The 23,836-nt window shown below is 40.0% G+C and overlaps 1 protein-coding gene across 1 annotated transcript; it reads right to left on the reverse strand.

Annotated features, from left to right (window-relative positions):
* Window positions 1-490: 490 nt before the first annotated feature.
* Window positions 491-2,007, reverse strand: LOC309493821 (GTPase IMAP family member 9-like). Its single transcript, XM_082163082.1, has one exon. The coding sequence runs from the start codon at window positions 1,879-1,881 to the stop codon at window positions 1,102-1,104; it is 780 nt and encodes a 259-aa protein (XP_082019208.1). The 5' UTR covers window positions 1,882-2,007; the 3' UTR covers window positions 491-1,101.
* Between the last annotated feature and the right edge of the window lie 21,829 nt (window positions 2,008-23,836).

The following is a 23,836-nucleotide window of genomic DNA, read 5'->3' on the forward strand; positions in this document are numbered from 1 at the left end:
ATGTCAGTAAAGTTAATCAAAGAACAAAGGTAACAGTGAAAATTACTCACTGCTCTTGACTAAAGAACTTTTGCAGCTCTATTAACGATTAGTCTATGTTTAATCTATAATTTATGCCGTGCAGACTGTTTGAAAACTTTATTACATTTTTGTATATTTCACAGGGCACAGGTAAATATGACATTTATTATGGGTTTATGTGAGGATTGTTTTAAGTTAACTTAAATTAAAAGTTTTTTGTTTTTTTTGAAGCCTAATAAATGTTTAAAATGGGGGGGGGGGGGGGGGGGGGGGGTTATCGAGACATCAGTAGCTGTATTAAAAATTTTAAATGTCCTGTCTTAATGTTATTTCTACATTAATTTGGAGATTTTCTGTGACATTATTACATTATAAAATGTATTAAAAACGTATGAAAACGTAAGTGTTTTTAATTGCGATTAATCGTGATTAAACACAGAAAGAATGTGTGATTAATCTAGTTAATTTTTTAATCGATTGACAGCACTAATCATTTTATATTCTGGCTGCTTTAAAACTGGCTTAAATTTCTTCAAGTGTCAATTATGTTTTGATAGTGATATAATCATCATGAAGTGATCTGATGAACTGATAACATTCTGAGCCCAATCTCTGATTTTATGGGTGATCTGATTTTACATCAATGAGATTCTGCACAAAAATCGCTTGAACTACTTTATTTCTTCACAGTTCACAGACACGTTTATTCTCGATGTCTCTATGTATGTTTAAATGACAGAGAGACTCAAACCTTTTTGATCAAAATTACAAAAAATATCTCTAATTATATAAATCCCAGATCTTATACTGCAGAATAACCAGGCTGCTGTAATCAATAAGGTTAATCTAACCCAGAGATTAGGCTCTAAATGAGATCACTGATTCAGATCACAACGTAATGATTATTGCAAATCACACTGAAATGGTGACTTTCCTTTTTGCTGTGTATATATAATAACTTCATCATAACTTAAATTCATTAACTGCAAGTTGAAGAGTTTTTAAAACACAGTCTTAACATAGAGACTATGTTTATGCAACTGGCCACTGGCTTTTTTTCGTTTAATCATAATAACTGAGCTATAGTCCCAGTTTTTCTTTTGTTATTGTTGCTGCTGCTTTTGCCACTTCTGTTGCTGCTCCTATTGTTCCTCTTGCTGCTTCTACTAGTACACTTGCTGCTCCTCCTACTAATCCTGCTCCTCCTATTGCTGCTCCTATTTCTCCTGCTTCTGCTGCGGCTATTGCAACTGTTCCTCCTCCTGCTTCTGCTGCTGCTGCTGCTGCTGCTCCTCCTACTGTTGCTGCTGCTGCTGCTGCTGCTCCCACTCCTATTACTGTAAGTGTGTTTTTTGCACACTTTTGTAAGTTTTGTTTCAAAACCTCCCATGCAATCTTTATCTGGGCTTGTTTATACATCTCATTAGTGTAGTGCTGTCCTCCATTCTCATCCACAATCTTCTCAATCTTCTCCAGCAGTTCAGTGACCTGATCACAGTTCTCCAGCATTCTGTTGTTGAATGGGTGAAATCTTTCTCCACACTCATTAACAACAGACTGTAGATCATTATTTTTTCTGATATACTCTTCTAATGGTTTATTCTTCAGTACATCAGCATGAGTGAACAGAATGATGGTGTAACGTGCAGCTTCTTCTCCAAAGTTCTTCTGAATCCATTTGACTGAGTTTTTCTCCTCATCTGTGAATCTGACATCCAGTCTGATGACCAGCAGAAACACATGAGGACCAGGAACAGACAGCTCAACACACTTCTCTATCTCTTTCTTCATTTCCACTTCTGGCATTGTTGTATCAAACAGGCCTGGAGTGTCGATGACTGAGATTCTCCTTTCACCCATCACTACTTCTTGTCTCTCACAGGTTTTAGTAACAGACCCTGGTGAAACCTCCTCCTTAAAACACTCTCGACCAAGGATGGTGTTTCCTGTTGAACTCTTTCCTGCTCCAGTTTTACCCACCAGAACAATCCTCAGATCTGAAAGGATTTGGTTAACATGTTGTACAGTTATATTTAAATGTGAAATAAATCTTTTTTCAAAACATAACCAACACCACCTGATCAACTTTCTCTTTGGAGAGTTAATTTAACCACGTGCATGTGGTTAGTTTGTGGGTGGCTACATAATTTAAGTTTTATGTTGTTTCATTCAAAGAGTAATAACTGTGCTAATGTCAATGCAGTGTCAAGAAACTCCTTTTTAATTTAAAACTGTTAAAACTTTTTCAGAATTATTTTATAATTACATTTTTTAGGCTAGGCAAGTCTGCTCACAAACTTTACTCATAGTTGTTCTTGTTTTGCAAATTCTCCTCTCTATATGTTTAATCATTTGAAGTGATAAAGGGAAGTTTTAGAGCTTTCTCATGCTTCAGAAATTGAAATTGAAATTGAAATTATTACTAAATTCTGTAATCAAATAATTTAATAAAAGCAGAAAAATCTTTTGAAAATGTCTGTTTAAATTCTGGTGACAAATTAATGATTAAGTGAGAGTATACTGCTAAATCCAACAGTTTTATTCTGTGGACTGACACATTCAAACATAAACAACAGAATATGCTAGAGAAATGCTTTATATTAATATTGATTGTATTATTGATGTTTGTTCTGAACAATAGATACATCTACCAGATAGCAAGCAACCACTGAAATAATATAAAATCAATGTTGTGTCACCGTTAAACGCATTGAATAAACATCACTTTTGCACTTTGCACAATTAATGTTGAAAAATCATGTTACAATGTGATGTTAGTTCAACATCATGTTTGCACTCTCAGAAAATGAAACAACAACTATAACTGACTTAAAGCCACACAGTCTGAAATCAACTGAAGAGAAAAGAAGACATTAAATCTGTGAAGATCTCAGTAGAGAATGATTAAACAACTGCAATACTGCTACAGTAGCCAGAGAAAACCTAATGTGAAAAAGTCAAGAGCTCAACTAAAGCAAAAACGGATCTCCATCATGGTAATGTCAGGTGAAAAAATACAACAACATCTAAACCTCTGTTAATTCTCAGTAAGCACTTCTGTAGACGTCTGAAAGAAATAAAGTCAATTTGGTTAGTAATAAGTGAAGCTTGTTTAATCAGCTTGTTTAAATTATTTTCTTTTTTCTTCAGTTGATTTCATAAAGTAAGTTGTAGTTCTTGCGTTTCTCTTGTTCATCTTCCCTTTGGTGAAATAATGACTTAATTAATTCATTAACTTCAACACTGCTTCAGTGTAACATTTTAACACACTGTAGAGTGGAGCCCAGGAGACACAGAGCAGTTTTATTTTAACACCAGGGATTTTGCTGTGTAGTTGTGTTTCATTTTCTGAGAGTGCAGAATGATGTTGAACCAACACCACATTATAACATTGATTCAATGTCATTACCATTGATTGTTGAAATGTTGAAATTTCAACATTTTTCAACATTAATTGGGGGTACAAAAGTGATGTTGATTCAATGTGGTTAACGTGGACACATTAACATTGATTTAACATTATTTCAATGTTCAAGATTGCTCACTGTAAAATCCAATAGTGATTCTAACTAACACTTTTAAGTTAACTTTACTTAATGTATTAAAGGTGATCTAAGTAACTTTTTTACCTTAACTGAACAGCTTCGGAGTCATTGGAATGGTTATATTACTTATTTCAGATTGAATGGTGGTTGTTTCGCACCCCCCTGGTGCCCGTGAGCAGAAAATACGCACTTGCAACTTTGAGCCGGCGGGCCGCCGGCCGCTGCGTCAGGAAGTCTCGCGTGATATCAGGTCTCGCGATGTAAACAATTGCTTTATGGCCAAAAGAAATCTGCTAAAATGCTGTCATTATTGCGCTCCCTCACGCTGTTCGAACCCAAATGAAGAAGACGTTTTAAAGAACGTCCCATCTGCTTTGATGTCGTTGATCTACTAGCCTCTGGTGTCTGAGAATCACCAACGAGTTTTTACGACAGTGTTGTCAAATATCTATTCCGAAGCTGTGGGGGGAGCTCTAGAGAGAAACCTGCGAGCAAAAAGCGAGAATACAGCGAAGAAATCCCGAAACTACTGAGCCCTGCTTTAACTTCCAGTAAACTTGTACTATTTACATACTATGCCTTTTTTACTCTGATTGGTTTGGATTAAAAATTGATTGGCTTGAGTGCAATTTTGTCAAGCATTTTGTCAAGGTGGGAGAGGCGGGGCCATTCTTAGTAAACTGCTCACGTCCTCCACTTCTTTCTCGTTGTATTCCCTCATTTCCCATAATTGAAGTTTTGGTTGTGTTGATATTATTTTGTTCTTTATTTATTTGTTTTTGGTATTACGGTCTCCAACTTTTGGTTTTGTTGGTATTATTTATTTGGTTTTGTGTAGATTTGTTTTGTACTACTGTCGCCAACCTCGGTTTAGTGATTTTGACTGTTTTGCAACAGTCTCCATCAATTGAATCAATTACCGCAAAGCGGTAATAGTAGTTTCAGTAATTTTGCAACCTTATGATCTGTAATTAGCTGTGCGGTTGGTGTCATCTCTACAATGTTGTGACCGCATAAGTCATTGTTTCTGTCTTTAATGTTTCTGTTTTGTAAAATCTTTCTAATTAGTGGAGCGGCTAAGTGCTTATGTTTGGCAGAAATCTTCAGTTTATGATACAAGCGTGAAAACTGGCATGAGCAGTCTCCATGGGTCACTTGACAAGAAAATTGTCCGAGCCACTTGAAATTTCAAGATGGCGGCCATTTTTCAATATGGCCGACACCTTAGTGGAGCAGTTAAGCAGAGTTGTATAGTCCAGGGGTCAGAAAGTAGAAGTCCTGCCATGTGTTTATTCCACCCATGAACTCAGTCAGCTGATTTCACTAATTAGTTCTCTCTCCTGTCTGAATTAGCAAATCCAGGTGATTGGAACAAAATACTGAGGTGGACTTTTACTTTCTGAAACTGGACTTTACACCTCTGCATAGCAATGCCACATGTCAGTCAAGAGCAAATAAATAAATAAACCAGAACTGGACCTTATCATAGCCAAAAAATGTGTATATTAAATATGGGGTAATTTCAGACACAGTCTAAGATGAAATCAACTGAAGAGAAAAGAAGACATTAAATCTGTGAAGATCTCAGCAGAGGAGGATTAAACAACTCCACAAACAGCATTACCAGCTTCACTTATTACTAACCAGACTGACTTTATTTCTGTCAGATGTCTACACATTTTTTTATTGAGAATTAACAGAGGTTTAACTCTAATGTGTTTCATTTGAAGTCACCATAACAGTGATTAGTGTTTCCATTAGTTGGGCTCTTAACTCTTCTTCTATCTTTTGTCTTTTTTGGCCGCTGTGACAGTGTGTTTGTCAAACACATTTGCAGCAGCAAAGAAAGCTAAAGTGAAACGCGATCAGGTGATGATGGTTTCCTGTTGATGGTTTCATAATCATCATGAAATAACCTGTTTTTTGTCTTTGGAATCTAACAATTATGTTGTTCCATTAATATTTTCACATCACAAACCCTGTGTTACTGCAGCACAAGATCCAGCAATATTATAACACTCAGTTAGAAGACTTTAACAAACATGAGCACAAAAAAGTCAGTTTAATATGACACACACAGACATCAACAATCAGCGTATCGATCTCAACAATGGTGACAATCAAAAGTACCTTGCTGCAATGCATGCTGGGTACCAGCATAGTACAAAACTCCCAGCATGCATTGCAGCATGAATCAATTATGCAGCTGAATTGTCCTATAATTTAGTTTGATTCTAAATATTTCCTTTTATTTTTTGCTGTTTTTTTTTTTTTTTTTTTGTGAATTAGTAGCTTTTCAGTGATGTTCTGAATTAATCTGTTTATCTAAATATTATTTGTGATTGTCACCATTGTTGAGATTCATACGCTGATTGTTGATATCTGTGTGTGTCAGTTTAGACCAGTTTAAAAAAAAAAAGTTTTATCCTTGTTAAAAGATTTAAACAGATTTATATATTGCTGGATCTCATGCTGCAATAACACAAGGTTTGTGACGTGAATATATTAGTGGAACAACATAATTGTTAGATTATAAAAACCTCAGTGAATCAGTCTATGTCATGATGATTACAAAACCATCAACAGGTAACCATCATCACCTGATCACATTTCACTTTAGCTTTCTTTGCTGCTACAAATGTGTTTGACAAACACACTGTCAAAACGGCCAAAAAAGACAAAATATATAATAAGAGTTAAGAGCCCAACTAATGGAAACACTAATCACTGTTATGGTGACTTCAAATGAACCAGAGTTAAACCTCTGTTAATTTTCAATAAAACTTTTGTAGACGTCTGACAGAAATAAAGTCAGTCTGGTTAGTAATAAGTGAAGCTGGTAATGCTGTTTGTGGAGTTGTTTAATCCTCCTCTGCTGAGATCTTCACAGATTTAATGTCTCTTGTCTTCATTTGATTTCATCTTAGATTGTGGCTGAAATTACTCCATATTTAATATACACAGATTTTTGGGCTACGATAAGGTCCAGTTCTGGTTTATTTCTTTGCTCTTGGCTGACATGTGGCATTGCTATGCAGAGGTGTAAAGTCCAGGTTCAGAAAGTAAAAGTCCTCCTCAGTATTTCCTGGATTTGCTAATTCAGCCAGGAGAACTAATTAGTGAAATCAGCTGACTGAGTTCATGGGTGGAATAAACACATGGCAGGACTTTTATTTTCTGACCCCTGGACTATACAACTCTGCAGTTAAGTGATATAGTGGTTTATTTGGTGATACAAGCATAAAAATTGGCATGAGCTACTTGAAATTTCAAGATGGCGGCCATTTTTCAAGATTGCCACCACCTTAGTGGAGCAATTAGGCTTAAGAAATCATTTAGTTGGTGATACAAGCATGAACATTGCCATGAGCTGTCTCAAATGGTCATTTGACAAGAAACCGCCCACAGCCACTTGAAATTTCAAGATGGCGGCCTTTTTTTTTTTAAGATTACCACCACTTAAATGGAGCAGTTAAGTGATATAATTGTTTAGTTAGTGACATAAGCATGCAAATTGGTATGAGCAGTTTATAAGGGTTGCTTGACAAGAAAACACTCTCAGCCACTTGAAATTTCTATTTTCAAGATGGCCGACCCCTGGATCCTCAAAAGATCAATTTTCCGATAGAAATGTATTGTTTTTTTTTTCATTAAAGGGTTAGTTCACCCAAAAATGAAAATTCTGTCAGTAATTAGGCTACTCACCCTCATGTTGTTCCAACCCCGTAAGACCTTCGTTCATCTTCAGAAAACAAATTATGATATTTTTGATGAAATCTGAGTGCTGGATCACTCCTCCACAGGCTTATGGACACTATAACTTGCTGGCCCAGAAAATGTATTAAAGACATTGTTAATATAGTCCAAGTGACTCCAGTGGCTCAATCTTAAGTTTATAAAGCGACGAGAATACTTTTTGTGCGCAAAAACAAACAAAAATAACGACTTTATTCCACTTTTCATTTCCTTCTCTCTGGGCCTCGAGTCTTTTCACGTAGTGTTTAAGCGTAGCGCGTCTGTGTTGCACGTCACCACGTATCACACATGACCAGCGTCGCCCAATAGTGAGCCTACGTGGTGACGTGCAACACAGACGCGCTACGCTTAAACACTACGTGAAAAGACTCGAGGCCCAGAGAGAAGGAAATGAATAGTGGAATAAAGTCGTTATTTTTGTTTGTTTTCATATTTCATCAAAAATATCTTAATTTGTGTTCCGAAGATGAACGAAAGTCTTACGGGGTTGGAACAACATGAGGGTGAGTAATTACTGACAGAATTTTCATTTTTGGATGAACTAACCCTTTAAGGACGATTTGGTGTCATTTCATTTTATGTTTTAGATTATTCTAAAGAACAACTTTTAACGCATCAAAATACAGTTGTGTTGATTTGTTGATTATAGATAGATTAGACAAGAGTGACTGTTACCTTGTCGTGGTAAGGGAGCTTGTGTACCTCAATGAACCCTGAGAGCTATGCCGGTGGGAGGCAACTCCTGACAGGCTTTACCAAACTGGACAGGTCATGGGTGAGGAGTCAGACAAAACACAGTCAAACTACCTCTCTTGACAGAGTCTTTTGAGGAACCCAATACATTTCTATGAGAAAATGTATCATTTAAAGATCCACATGGCGGGCGGCAGTAATCCTGAAAAATTGCCGCCATCTTGAAATTGTATGTTGCTGTGGGCGGTTTCTTGTCAAATGACCCTTTGAGACAGCTCATGGCAATGTTCATGCTTGTATCACCAACTAAATGATTTCTTAAGCCTAATTGCTCCACTAATCTTGAAATTTCAAGTAGCTCATGCCAATTTTCATGCTTGTATCACCAAATAAACCACTATATCACTTAACTGCTCCACTAAGGTGTCGGCCATCTTGAAAAATGGCCGACATCTTGAAATTTCAAGTGGCTCGGACAATTTTCTTGTCAAGTGACCCATGGAGACTGCTCATGCCAATTTTCACGCTTGTATCATAAACTGAACGATTATATCACTTAGCCGCTCCACTAAATGTGATCTTTCTTTGTTTTTTATTTTTGCAGGAGCTGAGTGCTTCCTGAAAGTGGGCTGGTTTCTTTACTTCACCAAGGGTTGTCATTATTGCTGTGTCATTATTTGCTCTCTCTCTCTCTCTCTCTCTCTCTATATATATATATATATAATAACTACATTTCATATCAAATGTGATTTTAAAATTTTGTTGCGAACACTTATGTCAAACACATTGTGAATTTTGTAATTGGGTTGATATAATCCCTCTATATTTGTGACAATATCTTGTAATTGATCATGTTTGAGTCACAAATACTTCAACATTCAGCATGTAAAACACAACAATGGTAATAATTACATTTTTGTTCTAAGTAAATTATAAAGAATTATCTTGTTCTTTTTTAGTTACTAACTCTTGTGTTAGTGACCTACACTAAGTAAGCAACATAATATTCATAATTCACTTTACTTGTCTTTTTTTTTTTTTTTTTTTACGGCAATTGGTTTGCATGTTTTTTTAAGTAAGTCTAACTAATTACATTTTACAGTGTATCTGGGCTATTTTGTGCCAATGCAGAGAGGCAGATCAGGCTCATTTGCATACTGGTGAGATCAGTCATTTTTTGAAAGGCAAATTTTTAAAGCATGAGTAAAAAACAGCATTCATTTTATATAATTAAATCATTTTGACAAAATCATTCAATCATTTTGTATTGAACCTGGATGCTCTATGCTTTCAAACAGTGTTATTTTAGAGCATTATGTTTTATAGTGTTATGGCCTTCCTTTTAAAAAAAAAAAAAATTCTGTTTCTGTGCGAATCTCTTCTTTCAAGTTTATTTACATAATCCACTTTGTTTTCTGATGAGATATAGGGTTGGAAATGTTTGACATTGCCTCAACATGTTTACATGTATGTCCACTTTTACCTTGTATTCTCTACGTTTTCAAAATTATTTTATTTACCAGAAAAAAAGGAGGTTTTTAAGAGATTTTTGGACAAAATGAGGTCCAGTTCTGGCCAGTTAAGAAGAGCTTAGTTAGTTTATTGTTACTGATTCTAATTGTAAAGCTTAAAATTATATTAATTAGTTTACATTCATGTAAAGAAATGCAAACTAATTAATATAATTTTAAGCTTCATTGTTTACGGTTGAACTTCGCTAATGTCGTAACATCATTAGAGCACTCTGTTTACTATTTATTAGTTCAGGTTTAATCATGATTGATAATATATATTTTATTGACCATTTGTTATGTACTGTACTGTGAGCCGCAGTGAAAAGATGTATGATCATATGGTAATTTTACCAATATTCTTTGTACTGAATTAACAGACAAGTGAGTTGAATTCAGATTTTCTCTGTTATAACTAATAAAATAATTCTAAACTTTATTTATAAAATTGAATTAATTATAGGTAAGTTTGACTGACCTTTAGATGTTGATGCCATTATTGCCGTTGCTGTAATGAGAGTGTCAGCCTCAACTGAAAGTAAGAAACTGAATGTATTTAAGCACACTCGTTCTCTAAATAAAAATGAAACACATCAGGCAACAGAAACTCTTTTCACAGAACAACCAGCTGGATAGTAACCGATCAGGCTTTAGGTGTGGCCACTCAACCAAAACCGCCTTGCTGTCAAAGTAGGGCTCAACTGCATCCTGCTGTGAACATCCGTGAACATCCTGTGAACATCCAACCCCGCCCACATCCAAAACATCACCTTGTTTCACCCCGGACACCTGATTTGTTGTATGTAGGTTTCCGATTGTTAGATTATTTTATCACTATTCATTTTTTCCTGTGCCTCATTCTCGGTCTCTCTAGTAAATCTACACAGCAAAAACTCCAGTGTTAAATGAACTCTCCTGGGAGTTTATATGGCTCCAGACTCAAGAGTGTTAAAGTGTTCAAATATGAGTGTTAAATTAACACTCAAGAGTGTTAAAGTTAATGAGCTAATTAAGTGAATTACAAATCTCATTTCGAGAGTTATGACTACCTTGAACAGCAGCCCTGTGATTCTATATCAAACAATTTTCAGCATTTTCAATATAATCCAAAATATTCCTCAATAATTGTTCTGATCAAATGACTTTGAAAAATTAATTTATTAAGACACACTGACATCAATAATCAGCCTGTGAATCTCAACAATGGTGACAATAATAAAGCATGTTGCAGTGCATTCTGGGTGCCACCAATCAAAACTAATTTATGGCTCCCATCATGCATTGCGGTATGAATAAATTATGATCTGAAGTGTTTTAGTAATTTCCTTTTCCTAATTGAATATTCTGTTTGTCACCATTGTTGAGATTCATACACTGATTCTTGATGTCTGTGTGTGCCTAAAAGAAAGATTTTTTATCTTCATCAGAACAACTTTTAAAACATCCGTTGGATTATTTTGAAAATTTTGGATTTTGTGCCGTAGAATCACAGTGATGCTGTAATTAACAACATACATTTAAGCCAGAGATTAGACTCTAAATTAATTTAACGATTCAAGTCAAATGATGATGATGTCAAAACATAACCAACACCACCTGATCAACTTTTCTCTTTGTTCATCTGGTAGTTATAACTTAGATACAACAACCAAATAAAAACTAAAGTTAAACATGTAAGGGTCACAAGCCCAACTAAAGCAAACACTGATCTCCATAATGGTGACTTAAAATTTAGCTTTTTCTCCTTCAGTGATTCTGCTTGTTAACATCAGGTGTCTTCAATAATGCTCAATCATCACTCAATGAATCACTTAATTATCTCATTAACTTTAACACTCTTGAGTGTTAATTTAACACTCATATTTTAACACTTTAACACTCTTGAGTCCGGAGCCATATTATAAACTCCCAGGAGAGTTCATTTAACACTGGAGTTTTTGCTGTGTAGAGAAATAGAAAATATTCTACACTGTAAAAAATGTCTAACCCTCCCAAATAAAAAATTTCAAGCGACCGATAACATCTACACAGCAAAATCCCCAGTGTTAAATCAACACTGCTCAGAGCAAATATGGTCCCACTCTCAGGCTCTCAAGTCTCACGCATTGGGCGTGAGACACACGCAATTCAACCAGTTCACACGCTCACACGCCACACCGTGTATTTCTCACGCTGAAAAGGCAATGCCAACCAAGTTGTCCTGCGAGCTTTATATATAACGGTATACGAGGCGCAGGCACACAAAGTGAAGTTTCCTGCCGCCAGCACGTATCTCGGCCAGATTGCGTTCATTACAAGGCAACACAGATGCGCGAACACACGGAAGTTGACGGAACATTCTCGGCCACCGTACGTTCGTTACTAGGTAACCAACAACACCGCGCGAACACATGTCGTGATGGAGAAGGTAAGTTGGAAGAAAGCTCGTCTAACATTTTTAGGCTAGAACATTTAATATATAGCCCATCGTTTACATTATTATTGATGCAGTCAAAAACTCTACAACTACTCTGCAACCAGGCCAGAAGCTTTGGCTCAGTTTGGCTAGCTTACGTTTTCTTAAACTAAGGGAATGTTAGTGGGTATGGGAAGGAATGAAGATGTATTTCTTCATTTTATTTTAAATACATTTAAATTTGTTTATTTTATTTTATTTTAAATTATACTGTATTAATAGTCTTTCTATTTACATTAAGGCTACATGTATTAAAGCAGAGTGCTCTGGGTAATATTTTATATCCTGTCAAAACATACATTAATCATTGCCATTGCATTTGTATTTTTCAAACACAAAACACATTTCATAAGCTGGAGTGTGTACTCTTGTGTACACACACACACACACACACACACACACACACACACACACACACACACACACAACACACACACACCCAACACTATCTCACGACCAATTTGTACGAATTCGTACGAATGATAAAAAGATGGCTAAATCGTACGAATTCGTACGACCTCACTCGTACGAATTTGTACGATTTGTCTAAACCCACGTGATGGGTAGGTTTAGGGGCGGGGTCAGGGATAGGTCATTCGTATGAATTCATACGAATTGGGCAATTCGTAAAATATGTACGATTTTGCAAAAATCTTACGAATTCGTACGAGTGAGGTCGTATGAATTCGTACGAATTAGCCACCTCGTAGAATTTGTACGTTTTCCCGTGAGATCGGGTTGCACACACCTTAATAATACTCTAATATGTCATTTGTTCACAATGTCCCATGCACCACACAATAAATAATTATACCATTTTGACTAGACACATTCAAAATGCAAAAAGATTTGTTTTTCCAAACTGTTTTGAGCAATTTGTTATATTTTTGTAATTTTTGAATAACTTATTTGTAATTTTGAAATATAACATTAAAGAATATATTTGATGTGATGAATTGCTCTGTCATTTATCAGATTTACCAATTGTTATAATTTCGATTTGGGCTGGTTAATTATGAACAATGGGTAAAATTGGGGGGCGGGGACATGTGGGGGCGGGGCTCCATTAGGGCTCCTCCCCTAACCGCATGTGATCTCACTCCAAGCTTTTGGTAAAACTTGAGAGCCCTGGTAACACTAAAGCAGTGTTAACCCCCTGAGGTCTACGGTATCGCCGGCGATACCAGCTCGCTTTTTTTTTATTAGTGTAAAAGAAACTCATAAATACTCTGTTGACTTTGATTTTCCATAGGAGTTTCATACATCAATCGATTCTGTTAAATGTGTATTATTTTTGTGTATACTCACAATAAAAACAAAGTGTTGTGCTTTTTGCCAAATAAAGAAAAATAAACACGAAGCGAGTTCTGCCTTCTCTCTGCCAGTGAAGTCCATTCTGAAACGCGTCCGAAAATGAACAATAACTGAGCGAATACTCAGTCAAACAGGCATACAGAGACACAGGCATGAAGATTGAATTCTCTTCTTTTAAATGAAGTAATTTATATAAAAAAACAATTATTCTCATCTTGTGAAATCTGTATTAAAAGAGAGCGATTCCAGTCGAGCTCATCTCATCTCATTACGTTATAATCGGCCCCGCCCACGGAGAGCGCGCGCTATTCAAACGCAAATGGCTGAGGCAATCCTGTGAACGCCCCCATCAGCTCGAGAAAACACACAAGTTTATTTAGATCATTGTTTACACCGTCTTGCAGCGCTGTGAGGAATAATACTAATGGAAAATGTCCCTCAGAAGTGCGGGTATATCGAGGAGCGAGCTGAGGAATACAAGTAAGTTTTTTCCTTCTCACGTGAATTTCTTCACGTGGGTTTCTGTTTATGAATGAATAAACGGCATGAATGCGCGCTGTTTACCACAGCTGGCAAAGACAGTTTAAATTTAAATCGCGTGTGTGAATGAATGATGATGTTTTAGCAAACTGTATTGCTATACTGAGATAAGTAAACATCGACTGAATGTTGAAATAAAATGTAGGCTATTTGTATAAGCAACGTATTAAACTGCAAATTAACAATATGCCCTAATATTTCATGAAAACAACGTTACAGTCAGACGAAATATGAAAGACAACATTTTGTTGACTAGATTTGGGTACAGTTTTTACTGTAGAATATACTGCCACATCAAATAAGCTTTTGTTTAGCCATTTCTATATATAAAATACTATTTTTGTCAAAAATAAAGTCATCAACTAAGATGTTAGCTGTTCCAATGTTGGTTATATTCAAACTAATGAATACATAGATTAAATGTAGGGCCTATAATAATTTTTTTTTACAAAGAAAGAGTACACTTGAAATATTGTTGAAATTGTAATTATTGTTGTAATTGTAACCGTTTTAATAAAATAGCAAAACATATTTACAAGATAGATGTAAGCAAAATCTTAAATGGTCAATATAAGTCTTTGTCCTTGCATTGTGGCTCAGTCAGTGTCACACCTGAGTGAATGGCTAATTATGCAGAGTGGGTGTATTCTAAGGTGTAAACCACTCCTCGTTCACGCCCCCTCGCATATTGGCTTTCCAAGCAAAACCTGTTTTACATCAATTTAAATCAATGTATGGTTTTATGTGAACGATAAAGCAAGACTATTTTCACATAATTTTGAAGAAAAAACTCTAGGCGAGGACATCCATTAGTCAAAAGTCTTATTGCCACATATTTAGTATGTGTTTTGTGGCCTTATTTCAAAATGTTTAATTTTTAGTTTTTTCGATAACCACGCATAAACATTATTCTCTCAAAAATGAAAACATGTACATACATGTGGCTCACATATTATTGTAGTCCTGTTTGTGCTATATAGAGTGAATTTACACCTTTGCCATTAATATGTTTATAAGCAACTGAAAAAAGCACAAATGTCAGAGCATGTCAGAACACCCCCAGGGCCCAAAAAAACGCTCAGACTCCAGAGGGTTAAAGTTAATGAGATAATTAAGTGATTAATTGAGTGATGATTGAGCATTAGTGATGAACACCTGCAGTTAACAAGCAGAATCACTGAAGGAAAGAGAAACACAAGAACTACAACTGACTTCAGACATAGCATTAGATGAATCAACTGAAGAGAAAAGAAGACATTAAATCTGTGAAGATCTCAGCAGAGGAGGATTAAACAACTCCACAAACAGCATTACCAGCTTCACTTATTACTAACCAGACTGACTTTATTTCTGTCAGACGTCTACAGTTCTTATTGAGAATTAACAGAGGTTTAGATGTTGATGTTTTAAAGGAGTCATGAACTGGATTGTTTTATTATTTTATAATGTTGCCTGGGGTGCCCTTATAATGTTAGTATGATTTTTACATCAAAAAATGTCATAATTTATAAATAAAAGCCATTTTTCCAAGCCTGATTTCAGCCTCAGATTTGAACGCTCTGTTTGAAGGGGCGTGTCTGCTGTGAGACTGCAGTGCAAACGCCCACTGCTGTGATTGGCTGACATGCTTGCATATGAAATAGCTAGTATTACATGAACTCTGTCGAAAACTTTTACTACGTTTTTACTATTACAGCTATCGAGATTAACAAATCGTGAAAAGTATTGTTTAAAGCATTATATTTAAATCTATTCCATCACATGAAAGGTTGCAGCATGATGAGCACCCCCCCTGAGCAGATGACAGACTGATCGCGTGAATAAAGATCTTATCATTGCAACGCAATTTTTGTAAAATGTTTAGCACAGACACCTAAGCCAGTGGGAAGGGTTGTAGGAACCGCGTCATTAAAAATGAATTTAATCCACTGGTCCCTGATAGCTTGGTCCGTTCTTGGGAGAGAAAAAACATTTCCATGTTGATTCTGGCAGTCAACAACAGAGCAACTCACGTGTGCACCACGTTTCTGCATCTTTCACGGTCGAGTGCGTACTTCGAATCGGAATCCCGGCGCTCGACTGAATATGAGGGGAGAGGGGCAGGGCGGGCTTCCTGCAGCATAGGTCTGCCGTGTCCATATATGGTATATCCTGCGCCGACTTGACGTCAAGTCGGTGCAGAAATTAACATCACTTATTTGAGTGCGCGTGCACGTGGGCTGGTTGACGAACCCAGGGGTAAACAAACGCTTCACTTTTAAATATCGGCTTCCCGGCCAGTGTATAATCGTTAGGCAATCATAACATACATTTTTTCTCGTGGAAAAATGAAAATTACAGGTCATGACTCCTTTAAAATCATCATTTAAAAAATCACCATTATGGTGAACAGTGTTGCCTTTAGTTGTGCAATTTGACTCTTGACTTCTTATGGGAGTTAATGGTGTTTGTAACAGTGTTTACTTAAACACATGATTTGTTGCAAGGAAAGCCAGAATCAAAGACAGTCAGGTGATAGGCTTATAGTTCTCTTACGAGAGGTCTCTCGTACTGCGTAAGATATCTTACACTAGGGGAAAATCCTTTTTCCGCGAGATATTGAAGCCAAAAATTATCCTTAATTTTGTAATAATGCAAAACGCGTTGCGGCAGCATGCAGACATAGGCGAGGCAGCTCGCGCGCCTATTGGCTGCTCTGCGGCAACTGCAGCAGCCTATCGAGCGAGGCCTGGCGTGACGCCAGACCCAATCAGGGCACTTCGCGTCCGCTGCGTCATGTCCCGCCGAAATGGGCGTGGTCTAGGCCTATAAATACCGCTCGCAGGCAGCTATTATCTGATTTTTCATCCTTCAAGCGAAGCACACCATCCAGCTGGAGCTGGATAAGAAGCCGCGCCGTCTGAAAGAGAGCACCTTCAGCGGGACGAGTCACTGAAGTCGCTGGCCGCGCCGCCTTCCTTGCCTTCCTGCTGCGCTATCCGGCGTTATATCCTTTCTCTGCTACTGTGTTTATGTATGTGTGTGTGCTCGCCGCCGCGACACACACTCCCATTGCACTAAAAGAGCTGGGCGTCTTTTTCAAGACGCCCCTTTTCCTGATCACGCACACCGTGCCGCTCACAGAGGATGTCAGGAGCGGGCGGTCACGGGGCTAGCTTTCTCTCTCCCTCTGTTCAAGCCGCGCAAACTGCGCCGCTCACAAGGGAGGCTGGAAGCGGACGGTCGGGGTTAGTTTTTCTTTACGTTATAAGAAAGCTACCCTGCCTTCTGCGCCCCATTCATGCGTCACTCACCGGCGAAAGGAGAAAGGTGTGTTTTTAGTCCCTCCGAGGATGGACTGACCTTCAATTTCTCATACATTTCCCAGTTCCCTGATCATGCGACTGGAAATATCAATATTGCAGCAGGCGAGCCTGTTTTAATACAAGCGCGCCTGCAAGCATACGCCGAAGAAAGCATGTGACGCTGTTATATGCTCGTGCATCCGAAAACCTTTGTGTTCCCCCCTGTGGCTCAGTGGCGGAATCATTGGTTTTCCTCACGAGAGACCGGAGTTCGAATCCCGGTCTAGCGGCAGTTAAAATTATGCCGCCAATGCTTCGCTCTGTCAGTTCCCTGAAAAGCGACTGCAGATGTGCATTTTGCAGCCAACGAGCGCGTTGCACAACCCGCTCGCCTGCACCCAAACACCGTTTCTATGGTTTCCGTGCGTCACTGGCGAAAGGAGAAAAGAGCGTTTCTGGTCCCGCCGCGGACGGACCGACCTCCTCTTTCTCGTACATTTCTCATTCCCCTCTGAAGTTCGGGCGACTGGAAATGTCAGTATTGCAGTGAGCAAGCCTGTTGTAATACACGCATGCCTGCAAACAAACGCCAGCACGTTGACGCTCTCTTATAATACTCGCGCTAACTGAGTTACAATGTGTCTCCCCCTGTGGCCCAGTGGCAGACTCTCAGGTTTTTGCACGCGAGAGACCCGCGTTCGATCCCCGGGTCTACCGGCAGATAAAATTATGCCGTCAATGCTCGCTCTGTCAGTTCCCTGAAAAGGCGACTGCAGATGTGTATTTTGCAGCCAACGAGCGCGTTGTACAACCCGCTCGCCTGCACCCAAACACCGTTTCTATGGTGTTCCGTGCGTCACTGGCGTAAAAAAAAAAAAAAAAAAAAAAAAAAAAAGGGAGTTTTTCTGGTCCCGCTGCGGACGGACCAACCTCCTTTTTCCTATACATTTCCCATTCCCCTCTGGAATTCAGGCGACTGGAAATGTCAATATTGCAGTGAACAAGCCTGTTGTAATGCACGCAGGCCTGCAATAAACGCCAGCATGTTGACGCTCTCTGTTTCTATGGCAACTTCTCGCTCGTTCAGTTCCAGTAAATGTGACTGTTCCAGTGTATCCTGCAGTAAACAAGTCGGTTCTGTCACCCGCTTGCCCGCACACAAACGCCGTTTTTACGGCTACCCAGATAAATCCCATAAGTGTGAATTTTTCTGGTGTCCCGGCCACGGCCGATGGTGCTTTATGTGTAGAAAGAATGCCCACTGCCCAGTGCCCATCTCTACACACAAGCACAGCCCGTCACACAGGGCTCGCGCACATGAATCGACTCAGATCGATTGCGCTTCAAACATGGTGAATGTGCCCACTAACACCACGTTATGCATGTCTCACGGTTTCTGTAAAAACGAAACCAACGTGCATTCGCGTCACTCAAGCGAACGATGCTTTCAGTGTGGTAAATGTGCCCGCTGTCCCGCGCCCACATCCACACATAGACATGACAGTTCCTACGGGAACCGCCCAGCCCTCCCCTCGCGGTTGACCACCGCAGAGGAGTCGAGCGCGGGCAATCTGCCCGCTGTTATCAGCGCGCCCCATGCCTCAAATGTCACGAGCGCGACGCTTGTGTTACAGCACTCGGAAGCCTCCCCATCGCTGAGCGAGCGGAGCGCGCTTCGTATTCAACCCCTAGCTCATAGAACACACGACCATTTTACTCGATCACCTCGAGGATTTGGGTCTCAGTGTCAATTGGGCGAAGAGCTCTCTGTCACCCAGTCAGAAGATATCTTTCCTGGGCACAGAATTGGACTATCACCACAGCGCGCGGTAGACATTCAACGCACAGCGAACTCGTTTCGCTGCGGCGCGTCTGTCCCGCTCAAGAAATTTCAGAAGATGCTAGGTCTCATGGCCTCAGCATCATCAGTGCTCCAGCTGGGCCTGCTCCGCATGCGCCCGCTGCAGTTTTGGCTGAAAGCGCGAGTCCCACGCAGAGCGTGGGCATCCGGTTCGCTTCGCCTCAGGGTCAATCAGAAGTGCGTCACAACTCTGAAACCTTGGAGAGCGAACGACTGGTACCAATCAGGTGTAAGCCTGGGGACTTCCTCGAGGGTGAGAGTGGTGTCCACGGACGCGTCCACCTCGGGATGGGGAGCGCTGCTCGAGGGCAGACCGTTCTTCGGCCAGTGGTCGGAACGGGAAAAGCTCCTGCACATAAACTGCCTCGAAATGACCCACAGACAGTCCAACTGCTGTGGAAGGAATTCGGCAGAGCGGAAGTAGACCTGTTTGCGTCTCAAGAAAACGCTCACTGTCCGGAATTTTTCTCCAAGAGCAGGAACGCGCTGGCCCATGTGTGGCCCCGCCGCCCGCTCTATGCTTTTCCCCCCGTCTCTCTCCTGCCTCAGGTGATAGAACGGATCAGGGAAGAAGGATGCTCAGTATTGCTGGTGGCACCGTTCTGGAAAAACCAACCTTGGTTCCCAGTCGTGATGTAGTTAGCAAGTACTGCCCCGTGGCCAGTACCAGTGAGGAGAGACCTCCTCTCACAGGCCCACGGCTCGATCTGGCATCCTCACCCGGAACTATGGTCCCTTCATGTCTGGGCCATCAACGGGTACATGTTGGACTCCCTAAAGGAGTATTAAACACGATCACGCAGGCTAGAGCTCCGTCTACGAGACGGCTCTACTCCTCGAAATGGTCAGTGTTTTCGGGCTGGTGCACAGCCCGTGGTGTGTCACTCACAGACTGTGGTGTGACGGAGGTGTTTTCCTTCCTACAAGAGCTGTTGGATGAGGGCAGGGCCCCCTCCACGCTCAAAGTTTATGTGGCGGCTATAGCAGCGTTCTCAGGAACAACGCTTGGTCAGTCAATAGGAAGGAACGATTTAGTCATCCGCTTCCTTAGAGGGGCTAAGAGACTGAATCCTCCCAGACCTCCCTCAGTCCCCGTATGGGACCTTTCTACGGTTCTGGAAGCCATGAAAGGTGCGCCATTTGAGCCTTTACAGTCAATTGATTTGAAACACCTGTCTTTCAAGACGGTGTTTTTGCTGGCTCTCGCTTCAGTGAAGCGCATAGGGGATCTACACGCGCTCTCTGTGAGTGCGGCGTGCATGGAGTTTGGGCCTAATGACTCAAAAGTTATACTCAAACCTAAGCACGGTTATGTTCCAAAATCCCTCAACACACCGTTTAGGGCGCAGGTTATCTCCCTGTCAGCCCTACCGGTCCCTGATGAGGAAAGAGACGCGAGCCTCCTTTGCCCAGTCAGGGCATTACGAGCTTATGTGTCTCGCTCGTCTGTTTTCAGACAGACGGAGCAGCTCTTTGTTTCATTTAGCGGGCGTTCTAAGGGACTAGCCGCGTCGAAACAGAGCCTATCCAGATGGATAGTTGATGCTATAGCGCTGGCATACGCCTCCAAGGGCATGCAGTGCCCGTTGGGTGTCGGAGCGCACTCCACGAGAGGCATGGCCTCTTCGTGGGCCTGGTCAAGTGGGATTGCCTTGCAAGATATTTGTATGGCGGCAGGCTGGGCCTCCCCGTCTACATTTATAAGGTTTTATAACCTAGAGGTTCCCGCCCTGCAGGCCAGGCTGCTGTCGGTCTAAGTTTACCAGTATTATCTGACCTGATGCTATCAGCTCAGAATGCTGCGTCTACTGAGCACAGCTCAATGTTCGACAGTAAAAAGTAGCAGCACGAGATGTGCCTGGGCAGACTGTGTAAGACCCACATTCCCCCATCAGTTCAGGCCGTACCCCGCCCTGTCTGTATGAAATTCGCGTCTCAGCGACGCTGCCATATGTGGAAGAGTGCGGCTTCGCCCCTCCCTCTTCCCGGACTCCCTGTGAGTTCCCTGAGTGATTGTGCACTATATGTACCCCGGGCTTTCGCCCTTGGGTCTTTGGTGTCAGATCTCAGCATGCACGGCGTTTTGCATTGGGTCCCCTAGCGTAAGATATCTTACGCAGTACGAGAGACCTCTCGTAAGAGAACGTACTCGGTTACTAACGTAACCTCGGTTCTCTCTAGAAGAGGGAACGAGTACTGCGTATCTTGCCGTGCATGCACACGCTCTGGTTGCTTCGATGATGAAAAACCAGATAATAGCTGCCTGCGAGCGGTATTTATAGGCCTAGACCACGCCCATTTCGGCGGGACATGACGCAGCGGGCGCGAAGTGCCCTGATTGGGTCTGGCGTCACGCCAGGCCTCGCTCGATAGGCTGCTGCAGTTGCCGCAGAGCAGCCAATAGGCGCGCGAGCTGCCTCGCCTATGTCTGCATGCTGCCGCAACGCGTTTTGCATTATTACAAAATTAAGGATAATTTTTGGCTTCAATATCTCACGGAAAAAGGATTTTCCCCTAGCGTAAGATATCTTACGCAGTACTCGTTCCCTCTTCTAGAGAGAACCGAGGTTACGTTAGTAACCGAGTACGTTTTCAACATCATAAAGTTTACAAATTTTATCATTGACTGAAAGTGGTTATTTGTTAGTAATATATATTTGTTAACAACATTGATTTCTTTCTTCAGATCAGACATCAAGCTGATTTTTTTTATTTTATTTTTTTATTAGTAAAGTAATCTTTGGACAAACACACAGACATCAAGAATCCACATATGAATCTCAACAATGGTGACATGCTTTGTATGCCGCAATGCATTCTGGGAGGCACCATAGTATAAAACGCTTGGCTCCCAGCATGCATTGCAGCATGAAGCATGTCACCATGTCTGTTTGTTCCTGAAAAAAATTATTTAAAAAAAAAATTATTTTCCAAATAATTCAGCAATGTATATAAATATCAAAATGTCTGCTCTGTATCAAGAAAGGTGTAAGCTATTTTTTTTAATAACAAATGACAACTTATGATCAGGGAAAAGATTAGTGGATCACTCTACTTTATAATAATGAAAACTAAACCACCTGAACACCTTTGTTTTTGGCATTCTTTGTAACAAATTATGTGCTTTGGTAAATACTGTTACAAAGACCAAAATTTTACTTAAAATGCCAAGAGTCAAACTGCCCAACTAAAGGAAACACTGATCACCATAATGGTGGCCAAACATTTTAAAACATCAACATCTAAACCTCTGTTCATAGACATATGACAGAAATAAAGTCAGTCTGGTTAGTAATAAGTGAAGCTGGTAATGCTGTTTGTGGAGTTGTTTAATCCTCCTCTGCTGAGATCTTCACAGATTGAATCTCTTCTTTTTATCTTCAGTTGATTCAATCTAAGGCTGTGACTAAAAGTCACTTGTAGTTCTTGTGTTTCTCTTTCCTTCAGTGATTCTGCTTGTTAACTGCAGGTGTTCATCACTAATGTTCAATCATCACTCAATTTATCACTTAATTATCTCATTAACTTTAACTCTGCTTCAGTGTTACTTTAACACTCTGTAGAGCAGTTGCTCTGAGCAGTGTTGATTTAACACGGGGGATTTTGCTGTGTAGTTTCTAATTGAGATCATTTCAACTGAATGTAAGCATTAGACCAGATATAGAAATGGACACTGGAGGTGATGCTAACACAATGCTTTGTAGGGCTGTACAACTACACTGAACTCAAGCTGCTTGTCACTTTGCGACAAAAAATAATAGAAACCAGAAACCAGTTTTCATTGTAAACGACCTTAAGTGGTTCCTTATATTACTTTTGACAAATCATGACAAGTCTTAACAAGAGTTGTTTCAGTCATCTAAAAACATTTTAAACACAAAACAGCGAGTGCATTTAAAACTTTAATGGTGGAAAGTTTATCACAGAATCATTGCAGCTAACATTTTTTGTTCTACATTTTCCACGTTCAGTTTTCGTTATGGAAACGTTAAAATGTCCAGTTTTCTTGATGTTAGTGGAACATGTTTTTAAAGGTTAGTATTATGTCACTAAAACATTCTTTAAACTTTGTAAATACAACTTTTTTAAAACTATTTTTACTAACAACTCAACATTCTAGGAACGTTGATTTGTAAAATTCCAATGTCCAGTTTCCTCAATGTTAATAGAACGTCATTTAAAGGTTAGTGCAGGGATTCCCAAAGTGTGGTACGCGCACCCCCAGGGGTACGCGAGCTACCACCAGGGGGTGCGCGAGAGGAAAAATGTAATGGCGGTCTGTTTTTTTTAAGTGGGATTTTTCCACACAATAAAAAAACATGAACAGTAAACATTTCCTTTGTAAATTCCTTTTCCTTTTATTTTAAATAAAAAAAACTATAATTTATTAGTTTTTGATAAAACAAATACATATGAAATGCACAACGACACACCTAAAGTCGCTCACGCACATACAAGCAAACTCTACACACACGAGATGCGCGGAACTCTCCGCGCACATACTCATATGAGACGCGCGCGCACACACAAACTCTCCACGCACATGCTTATATGAAACGCGAGCACACACACACACAAACTCGCGCACATACTCAATGTGACCCGAGCACACACACAAACTCTCCGCGCACATACTCATATGAGACGCAAGCACACACACACAATACCATAAAGATGTGGAAAAGTCGATCAAAAGTGTGGCTACATTTCTCCAGGCTCGATGCCAACAGCGCGCGATGCAGTATGTGCGGTAAAAGAATTGCTGCAAAGACCGGTACCACGACAGATATGATGAAGACCTTGACAGTGCACGGAGTAAACATAAGAGCAGAAAGATGCTCCGTCTTCGACTGGTA

Source organism: Leuciscus leuciscus, assembly GCF_965113295.1.
Source record: "Leuciscus leuciscus genome assembly, chromosome: 3".
NCBI lineage: Eukaryota > Metazoa > Chordata > Actinopteri > Cypriniformes > Leuciscidae > Leuciscus > Leuciscus leuciscus.